The 11,065-nt window shown below is 44.5% G+C and overlaps 1 protein-coding gene across 1 annotated transcript in view; it reads right to left on the bottom strand.

Moving 5' to 3' along the window:
- Positions 1-696: 696 nt before the first annotated feature.
- HHIPL2 (HHIP like 2) overlaps positions 697-11,065 on the bottom strand; it is a 29,274-nt gene continuing 18,905 nt past the window's right edge. Inside the window, exons 6-9 of the mRNA XM_017869993.1 lie at positions 10,376-10,521; positions 5,408-5,489; positions 2,052-2,134; positions 697-1,321 (exon numbers count right to left, since the gene is read on the bottom strand). Coding sequence (XP_017725482.1) covers positions 1,035-1,321; positions 2,052-2,134; positions 5,408-5,489; positions 10,376-10,521 — 598 coding nt within the window. The 3' untranslated portion in view covers positions 697-1,034. The remainder of the gene's footprint in view (positions 1,322-2,051; positions 2,135-5,407; positions 5,490-10,375; positions 10,522-11,065) is intronic.

The raw sequence follows: 11,065 nt of genomic DNA, 5'->3' as shown, positions 1-11,065 counted from the left end.
TAATCCCTTACTGCTCAGGAGTCATGTGGTCAGAGGTCACAAGATTTATGACTTCTCCAGTTGCTCCTATAGATAACATCACTATTGTAGCACCTAAGATTGGTCTTTTGAGATGTTTTTCAGATGGTTGCACCCTGGAAACCAACTAACCCTATCCAGATTTGTGATTCATCACTCAACATTTCATGTGGCCCCGATCCAGAGGCAGACTCAGTGCACAGGGACTGTTCCTCACACCCCTATGATTTCATTCTCAACCAATCAGCAGCACACATTCCCTAGCCCCTCCCCCCACCAAACTATCCAGCCTCTGAGTTCTCTGTGAGACTGATTTGAGTAATAACTCCAGTCCTTCTAGTTGGCAGCCTCTGTGTTAAACTGTTTTTCTACTGCAATATTGTAGTCTCAGTGAATTGGTTTTGTCTGTGCACTACACAGGAAGAACCTGTCAGGCCATTACGATAGTAAGTGCTGGAGGTGCAGAACTGAACCTGCTCTTGTTCATTTCATGAGCTTTGGGCTGGGGAAAGGAGATACCACATTTAAAGGGTCTTTCCTTGGAAGCTTGTCACAGGCTTCCTCTTAGACCTGAGGTGAAGCAGGAGGGTGAAGTATGGTTCTTATGCAAGTGTGGTACAGCATGCTAGATTTCCTCATGTCAAACAAACATCCAGGATATCAAAGGATATGTGTCAGTTTGAACAAATGTTGATTTATTACCTCAGATTGTAGGCATTTACAAAACAAAATGGAGACATCCAGTGTGATTCCAAGCAGGCTCATGGACTAGTGCTCACCATAACCCAGGTGCACCAGCAATCTGGGATATGGTCTCCTACAGAAGCACTGCATACAGAGAAGGTGCATTTATTTATTCAGCAGATAGCAAGATTTCTCAGGGAGAGGAAAACCGTCCTGCCCCACCTCTATCCTGGCCTCCCAGACTTCTAAGGTCTTTTATTCAGCAGTGACTTTCATTTGATGAGGTGGCTCTCCTCTCTCACATCACCCTGTCAGCCACCTTGACCAATAGCTCAAGGGAGACTTCTGCCAGCTCGCCTCTGCTCTGCTGATGGCCTCATCCTGCCACTGTGGCTTTTCAGGCTCTTCCTCCTCTTGCCCTGGGGGACTTGGGGCCCCACTCTGGCTTTCTTCTTTGTACCAGGCCCTCGCAGGGTATTCTTGCTGCTTGTAGGAGAAGCCAGCCTCTTGGAGGAGCCTTTCTGAGACAAACCCCGGGCTGGGCCAGAAGCTAAGGTTGCATTGGAAGATTTTCTAGCAGCTTTCTCTGATTGCTCCTTTAGTAAGTCCAAGACTGTCTCTGAGAAATCAGCATTTATTTAGTGAAAAATATAAGTCCCAGAAAGTAGCTATAAGAGAAACCTATAACTGCATTAGAGTTCTTTAAATTCTTTTATTAATACTTTTAATTCCCTAACTGGCCTTGATCTAAATATATGACTTTTTTAGAAGGGTCACTCCAGTGATACATGGTTCTGTAATAGTTTCCTTAAGATAGTATCCTTCCTCTGTAAGTATTTCCTGACTCCCCACCCTGCCCCAAGGAAACATTCCTCATTCTAGGGACCCTCTCAGTGCCCTGAACATCCTTCTATACCAGAACATTAGTGCTACATTTATTTCTTTATTTGCCTGCACTTCCTATCCCCACTCCTATTTAACTCTGAATTCCTACACGTCATAGGCTTTAAGTGTTCATTGTTGTATCTCTAGGGATAAGCATAGTTCCTGCCACAAAGTAAGTACGAAATGAATGATGCCAAATGAATGAATACATGAACGATTAAATGAATGAATCAACAAATGAATGAATGAATGAATGAGTGAATGAATGAATGGAGGAAACCAGTCACAGTAGAAGCGGGTATCCTCGCACTCATAACTCCTCTGTTATGCAGAGGAGATGTATAGACTTAATTTCCCTCAGGGGGTAACTAAGACTCCACCGTGGGAATTATAGCCTGCTTGCTGAGGGCACTGCCTTAGCCTCCACACCAGGGCCTGAGCCTAAGACTCAAAGATGGACTCACTGGCGAGTGGTCTGAACGGGATCCGCTTACTCTTGGTTCTCACCAGCACTGGCTTGTGTTTGCACTTGCCTGGGGGTGCCCGCCTAAAAACACAAACAGAAATCATGAGGACGCAAGACTCTGAAGATGCAACCAGAAAATCAAGGTCACCAGAGGGTGTATATTTGCAAGAATTGGGGTCAGCCTTTACTTATCCATGGGGATGGGGTAGATGTAATACGAAATATGCTATGAGCTCAGAAGGAGAGGTAAAAGGGCACAGACAGAGCAGGGCACCTCAGGCCCTTGAGAGACAGTGCAGAAAGGGAGTTAGGAGTATGGGCATGGTGGCAGTCAAAACGGGTTCACATCCTGGTAATCAGGGGCAAATAAACCTTGCTAAGTCTCAGTCTCCACATCTACAAAATGCAAAAACTAATATTCCCCATCTTCCTAGGAACAGTACCCAGCACATAACAAGAGTTCACAGATGAGGCTGATGATGAGGATGATTCTGCTGCTGCTTCTGATGGTGGTGCTGGTGACTCCCTTTAAAGAAAATGTCTTCAAGAACTCAAGGCACAGCCCTTAAGCAATGCCTGCTTCTCTGCCTAGTAACACACACATTCTTAAACTGCTTGTCCCCGGGTACCTCTTCTGAAATAAAAGGGACTTTGAGGACAGAGAGTACTTCCACTGTAGAGAGCAGAGCTGGAACTTCGCAGCCTGTCCCCATTGCCTTCTCTGCCTTGCTCCAACTCTGTCTCTCACTGCCATCCTCCCAAGTCCAGGTGGAGGGGAAAGAAAAGGTAATTGTATTTATTTAACAAACACTTATGTAGTGCTTAGGCACCATTCTAAATACTTTGCAAATATTAGCTCACTGAGTCTTCCTAACACTGCTGTGAGGTAAGTACTATTACTATACTCATTTTACAGAGGGAAAACTGAGGCTCACACAGGCTAAGAAACAGGCCCAAGGCCACACAGTTAGTCAGTGGCAAAGCCAAGATTCCAAGCCCAGGCTCAAGTCCATGTTCTCAACCACTGTATTTAGCTACCCCTAAAGGAAGGGTAGGAGGAAAAAAAATGGGAGGGAGAAACGGATACATAAATTAATCAGGTGCCCTCAAAATGCTGGGAGTGGTGCATTTAGTGCAAAGGCAAGCTGAATAAGTAATCAGAGCAGAATCTGGTCCACTTATAGAAGCTTTAAAAAGTCTATGTGATTTGATATAGTTATAACTGAATGGAGGGAGTAGTGCTGAAATGACCTGTCCACAAAGAGAACTGAGTTCCTATTCCAGGCTCCTCTTACTAGCTGTACCTGGGGCAAGTAATTTAACTTAACTAGCCTTCAGTTTCTTTATCCATAGAGTGAGGGTGTTAACCTGCCTGGTTGGAATTCTGTCAGCATTAAATGACAGCCTGCATGCATGACACTTAGCACAGTGCCTGGCACACAGGAATAACTCCATAAATGTCAATTTAAAAAAAAAAAAAAAAGGTGAACGAGTAAGGATGTCTTCAGTGTGAAAATGCTTTATGGGTGCTTTCCGTATGGCTTCTCACAGCTGCTCTTGTGAAAGTGGGGAGTTAAATTATCTGCCAGCTAAATCAGAAAACTGCCAAAGGAAAGAAAAATGGGTTCACAAAAGAAGCCTATTAATGGAAAGAGAACTCCCCACCAAGGCATCATCAACCATCAGAAGCACTTTAAAGACCCTGAGTCTGCTCCAGCCCCTAAGCCCAGGATATGTGCACAGAAGCAGACCCAGCAGTGGAAACAGCCCAGTATTAAATTCACCCCTTGGCTATCCACCCTCCACCATCCACACATCACCCTGGGCACAGCCTCAGGGACGGAGCCTCTTCCAGCAACTTCCAAGAATACACAAACTGAGAGCCCTGTGGCCAAACAGAAGCTGAGCTAGAGCTGGCCCCAAAGCCCTAACCAGTGGCTGGACCTATTTGCCTCATGTCTACTGAATGCCAATCCAGATATGGGTAACATAAGCCTCAGGGGAAAATTCTCTTCTGCTGGTCTATCTGTAAGCTAATTCAGGGGGAGATTTTCTTGCTTTGGCAAGAATTTTCAGATAAATCTAGAGCACTGGGGCAGGGTGCATGGTAGCACACACCTGTAATTCCAGCACTTCGGGAGGTCGAGGCAGGTGGATTGCTTGAGTCCAGTAGTTTGAGATCAGCCTGGGCAACATGGCAAAACCCCATCTCTACTGAAAATACAAAAATTAGCCAGGTGTGGTGGTGCATGCCTGTAATCCCAGTGACTTGGGAGGCTGAGGCACATGAATAGCTTGAACCCAGGAGGCAGAGGTTGCAGTGAGCCAAGATCATGTCACTGCAGTCCAGCCTGGGAAACAGAGTGAGACTCTGTCTATTAAAAAAAAAAAAAAAAAAAAAAATCTAGTGCACTGCCCAGACTCCTCAGGATGGATACACTGCATCACCCTCCCTTGGGCAGATAACCTGACCCAGACCCAACAACCTCTCAAGCGGGAAGTGGTATTGTGGCTTTTGCCTGTGCTGGTGGAGGTTGGTCAGCCTCTGAGAGAGATAAGCAAAGAAGCAGAAGGAAACAGCATAGAGCCCAGCAAGTGAATAAACACTAAACTCCAGAAAAGGTCAGGTGGAGCTACTGAGGAACCTGTCAGTTAAACGTATTTGCCAAAGACCTGGAGATCTGCACAAAGCCCAGGGCACAGGGGAGCAGTACTTACTCAGGTGCTCAGAGGTATATGCATGTTGTAAGATGACCTCAGACAGACACTTCCAGAAGCATATTAAAAAAAAAAAAATAGCCTGTCATGGTGGTTTATGCCCGTAATCCCAGCACTTTGGAAGACCAAGGCAGTGAATCACCTGAGGTCAGGAGTTCGAGAGCAGCCTGACCAACATGGAGAAACCCCCATCTCTACTAAAAATACAAAATTAGCTAGCTATGGTGGTGCATGCCTGTAATCACAGCTACTTGGGAGGCTGAGGCAGGAAAATCGCTTGAACCTGAAAGGCCGAGGTTGCGGTGAGACAAGATCGCACCATTGCACTCCAGCCTGGGCAACAAGAGTGAAACTCCATCTCAAAAAAAAAAAAGCCACAGACCTAGACTAACCCTAGAAAGACTCAAGGTCTTCATGTCCAACTGCAAAGAGACCGTTTCCTAAGTATTTCATAATTTCTATAGACTCATTGTCCTATGCCATTATTTGTCCAAACTGCTTTTCATCTAGAACATGAGTTTGCTTCATCAATAATTTTTGGTAATTTGAGGGACAGTGAGGATTGTTTTTATGGCCTGCCATGGAGATAAGAAATGAGAAAAATGCATTTGAGAAGAAAATGACATCAAATCTCACCTTGAGGGGTCAACAAACTTGTAAATAGATCCATGTGGTGCGTAGGCACTTGGGTAAGAGGTCGCCAGGAAATACAGCTCCCCTAAAGCAACAAAAATAGACAGGCAATAATGGGACATCAGGCAGCACTGAGACACAGAGCTGGATGCACAGAAAATGGTCAAAAAGAGGTTATGGTCCTAAAATGCAGTGAGCCCCAAGAATGGAATCCCAGAAACCTAACTGACGTCAGCTTCGCTGGGCTATGAGCTCCTTGAGGAGAAAGTCCATCTTTGAACCCCCAAAGACTAGCTGAGTGTATGGCCTAGCAGAGGTAATTTCATGTGTATGTTTGTTTATCAAACCAAACAGCTTTCTCCCTTATCACCTCCTTGCTCTCGGAAACTTCACCTCAGTGAATCTCCATTTCCTTCCTTACCTCTTTCCTCTGTGAACACTTGGATATACACAGTCTGCAGGCTGAGGACCATCTGTCAACCGCTTTATTTTGCCCCTTCTTTAGTCGTTTTGTTTCCCTTCAGCCTGACTCCCATTTTCCTCTTTCATTCCGTCCTTGAGTTCCTTATTTCCTGGTGACCCTCCCCACTCTCCACCTCTTCTCTTGGTCTTTTCCATGCCCCACAAAAATCACCCCGACCCACTCTCTCCTGTATCTCTCTGATGTGGTTTGGCTGTGTCCCCACTCAATCTCATCGTGAATTGTAGCTCCCATAATTCCCACATGTTGTGGGAGGGACCCAATGAGAGATAATTGAATAATGGGGGCAGCTTCCCCTATACTGTTCTCCTGGTAGTGAATAAGCCTCATGAGCTCTGATGGTTTTATATGGTTTTATAAGAGGAAATCCCTTTCTCTTGGCCCTCATTTGCTCTCTTCTGCCACCATGTAAGATGTGCCTTTCACTTTCCACCATGATTGTGAAGCCTTCCCAGCCATGTGGAACTGTGAGTCCACTAAGCTTCTTTTTTTTTTTTTGTAAATTACCCAGTCTCAAGTATGTCTTTTTCAGCAGTGTGAAAACGGACTAATACACTCTTAGAAAGACCCCCGCTCCTTCCCATTTTTGCCAGTTGGAGCTCTGGGAAATGTTCTTTTCTCACAGTAACTGCCTCATTCCACCTTGCTTTCTAGTTATTTGTGAGGGACATTATGCTGTGGGGTCATAAGCCCCAGTGGAGAGTCCCAGAAGTCTGGTTTGATTTCTGATAACACCAGTTCCTCTCCATGCTATCTTGGGAGACCTCTTCACCTGCACAGCCCTCGAGATATTTATTCATTTGTAAAATGGGGATCACAATGCCTCAAGTGATTGTTAGGTATTCAATTAGAACGTGTTAGATAACCAGGCTGGCGCGGTAGCTCACGCCTGTAATCCCAGCACTTTGGGAGGCTGAGGCAGGTGGATCACCTGAGGTCAGGAGTTTGAGACAAGCCTGGCCAACATGGCAAAAACCCCCTCTACTAAAAATACAAAAATTATCCGAGCGTAGTGCCGCATGCCTGTAATCCCAGCTATGCAGGAGGCTGAGACATGAGAATCACTTGAATCTGGGAGGCACAGTTTGCAGTGAGCCAAGACTGCATCACTACACTCCCAGTGCAGTAGGCAACAGAGCGAGACTCTGTCTCAAAAAAAAAAAAAAAAAAGTGTTCGATATTCGTAGTTATTACTACTTTCTCATCTCTCTGACCCAATGTTTGTGCTATTACACTGAATTAAATTCACTTGCTGTTATGTGCCTTACACAATTCTTTCTCAATTTTATGAAAGAAAATGTCTATTAAGTTGCAATTCTGAAAAACCTAAAGCTTTATACAGCTCTGGGTTATTTAAACAACTGATTTTTTTTTTTAAGACAAAGTCTTGCTCTGCTGCTGACTGGAGTATAGTGGCACAATCACAGCTCACTGTAGCCTCCACCTCCTGGGCTCAAGCAAACCTTCTACCTCAGTCACTTGAGTAGCTGGGACTACAGGTGCATGCCACCACATCAGGCTCATTTTTTAAACTTTTTGTAGAGATAGGGTCTCCCTATGTTGCTCAGGCTGGTCTCAACCTCCTGCACTCAAGCAGTCCTCCCAGTTCAGCCTCCCAAAGCAGTAGGATTCCAGGCATGAGCCACCACACAACAGCTCTAAACAACTGCTTTTTGTGGAGAACAGAGACCAGTGTTTGTCTTGTGCTAAGTGTGAGCCTCGTGGTCTTTGCATAGCCACTGCACAGGGTAGCAGCTGCCTAACAGACTATGATTTGTGTACTGACAAACTAAATTTATAATCTTCCCCATGTAAGAGATCTGATGAATTAGGACACACCCTCCTTTAGAGTCAGTTTGCTCTGTCTGAATGGCAACCCCAGGTACCATCCAGAGTGATTCTACCATTCGATAAATGTGGTGTCTAAGAAAGGTCCACGAGTACATAGGCAGGGGCCCCTCGAGACCATGCAAAGGCCTTCCTAGTCTAAAAAGAAAATTGAAAACCCTGCCTATACAGGACTGCAGTTTGTGTAAATTATATGTCTTCCACATTCCATAGACTTCCCATTTTATTTTTAGGTTAAAACTATGCTAGAGGTGAATTTCATCTGTAGTATCCAACTGATATTTTAATATATGTCTTAGGGGAGAAAACAAAAAAAAACTATAATATGCCATGTAAAACAAAAATGCATGCTATACAAATTTACTACAAACATAATTCATTTGACCAGCCCTCTTGGGAATGTGCTTCAGTGACTGACTTTCAGAAATCCCATCAATCAATCCTCAGCAATGGGCAGCTCCGCACCAGCCATTCGCTCAGCAGTAATTCATACCAGCTATCAACTCTCAGGACGTGAACTGTAGGGCGTGACCCAGAATGTGAACTGTAGCCATAGGTGAGGCAGAGCTCGAGTTCCAAGTAAAAGGTGACTTACCTAAAGCCAGTGGCCTGGTAATAAAATAATGAAATAATGCTCAGATCTAAAAATGCCTCTCAGAGGAAAAGAATATGCCAAGAGCAGAAAGTATGAATCAGTTTATGCAAAAACACAAGAGCAAGCAACTCTGGAAAAAAAAATAATAGCCTGCCTCAGGAACAGCCTCATTAGCCTCAGGGCCGCCCTTGGGCAAAGGCTTGGGAACACTTTGGCAAGTCTACCCCATAAAATTCAGCCAAGGACTCTGTTTTGTTTGCCAGATGTACCATGACTCTTTTTTGTTTGTTTGTTTGTTTTAACCGTTTTCTACTGTGAGACGTCTACAAGCACAACAAACCAAGCCACCAAAGCCAGGAACAACCACAGAAGATGGCAGCCCAGGATCCCTGGGCAGACTCTGGGGGTCCAACCTCGGGAGGGTTTCACCCACGGCAGTGTCCGGCAGAGGAGAGGCCCCACTACCGCCTGGAGCTTTCACGTCACTTTCTTTCCACTGGCCATCATCCTGCCAGCTTGTGGTTTCTCTCTTTTTTCATGTGTTTGGACTTCCAATTTGAAACTCACATAGACTTTTTTCTGTTAAAATACTTGAAGTTTCCAAAATTCTTGAAGTTTCCTCTGCTCCTATAGAACATTCATCTCAAACTATCTGTTCATCAGCTAGCTGAGAGGAAAGGGTCCAGGAGATGACTGGGTCTCCTTATATCCTACTCAAGTGAAGGTCCCAGGCAGCCACCTCATGGCCCAGAGGGAAAGAAACCAAATATTTCAGAATCCTTTGAGACTCTGGTTTATACCTACAGAGAATCTTTTTCTTTTTTCTTTTTTTCTTTTTGATTGGTTTGGTTTTCTGTTGTTTAATTATTTTTTTCCACTTATAGAGAATCTAGATGTGGAAGGGACCCTGAGAGATCACCTTATTATCTCTGCCTCTAAACATGATATCTAGTGCCATATACTGGAAAGTTCACTGTCCTCAAATAAAACAAAACAAAAATATTTAAAATTTGAAAACTTTATCTTTCCGAGTGAAACATAACTTATGTAAAGCTGAAGTTAAAAATCGGTTTTCTGATGATAAAATGTTTGGAAGCGTATTAGAACTGAGTCTCTCTGGGTCTCTCTCTCATGTACATGTGCACATCATGCTTCACTGAAGCCCTTAACACGTGCCTAGTCTGTCTATTGAGGAACCTCCTACCTAGATGTCTACCTTTTTCTCAGATTTCTAAATAAATAAATAAATAAAATCTTCCTTTGCTCACAAACTCTTGGCAAGGTCAGGAAAGAGCCTGGCCCAACCAGTGAGATGATCACTAGAGGTCCGTTTCCCAGACAGCACCGGCAGCATAAACACCCACTGCCCATTTAGTCTGGTCCACTGTTGGCCCTTTCCACATTCCTAGAACTGCGGTTCAGCATAGATCTTTCCCTCACAGTGAGTTGTGTGGTTCAACCAGGAAGGAGTAGGCTGACATATTCAGTCTGTTTCTTCATTGGTGAAATGAGCATTATAATTACATTATGGGGCCGGGCACCGTGGCTTATGCCTGTAATCTCGGCACTTTGGGAGGCTGAGGCGGGCAGATCACTTGAGGTCAGGAATTTGAGACCAGCCTGGCCAACACAGCAAAACCCCATCTCTACTAAAAATACAAACATTAGCTGGGTGTGGTAGCAGGTACCTGTAGTCCCAGCTGCTTGGGAGGCTGAGGCAGGAGAATTGCTTGAACTCCAGATGCGGAGGTTGCAGTAAGCAGAGATGGCGCCACTGCTCTCCCTCCTGGGTGACAGAGCAAGACTCCGTCTCAAAAAAAAAGAAGAAAAAAATCAAAAGTAATTTTATCATGGGGGTGTTATGATTACAAAATAAGGTGAAAAATGTGAAGTGCTTAGAATAGTATCCAGTACATTATAAAAGATGACTAAGTGATAGTGATCATAGTAGAAGTGATAATTACTATTTAAAATAAATGTTTAGTTGATGCCTGTGATTATCCAAGTTCCAGGAAGTAGAAATCAAACAACTCTGTACATATGTTACCTGCTTCATCTTCAGCAAAGGAAATGATGAACTTGCTATGGGTGCTGATCAGCCCTGGGAAGGCACAGGACGTAGTGCTGCCCAGGCAAAGATCCCGCTTCTTCCATTTCTTGGTTTTTCTATCTTCCTGCAAAGCCATAAGTCGACTAGATGAAAAATAAAACCTTATGTTTTAGGAATCCATATATCCACTCTGCAGAATACTTTTTCTCCTAGAATCAGGGACCCTTGAGTACTAGGACTGAGTTTCCCATTAAGAGATCAATAACTAGCCTCCCTCCAAGCAACCAAAAAGCTTCTTCAGAGATATTTCAATCACCCACTTGCCCTAGATGTGGAAGTTCATGTTCTATTATAAGAGGAGTTTGGGCCAGGCCCAGTGGCCCACACCTGTAATCCCAGCACTTTGGGAGGCCAAGGCAGGCAGACCACTTGAAGTCAGGAGTTCAAGACCAGCCTGGCCAACATGGTGAAACTCCCATCTCTACTAAAAATACAAAAATTAGCCAGACAGGGTGGTGCACGCCTATAGTCCCAGCTACTTGGGAGGTTGAGGCACAAGAATTGCTTGAACCCAGGATGTGGAGGCTGCAGTGAGCCAAGATCATGCCACTGCACACTCCAGCCTGGGTGACAGAGCGAGACTTTGTCTCAAAAAAAAAAAAAAAAAAAAAAAAAAAAGGTTTATTG

The sequence above is a fragment of the Rhinopithecus bieti genome, unplaced genomic scaffold (assembly GCF_001698545.2).
Source record: "Rhinopithecus bieti isolate Rb0 unplaced genomic scaffold, ASM169854v2 scaffold_1673, whole genome shotgun sequence".
Taxonomy (NCBI): Eukaryota; Metazoa; Chordata; class Mammalia; order Primates; family Cercopithecidae; genus Rhinopithecus; species Rhinopithecus bieti.
Note: the sequence above shows the minus strand (reverse complement) of the source record. Positions and strands in the feature narration are given on the sequence as shown.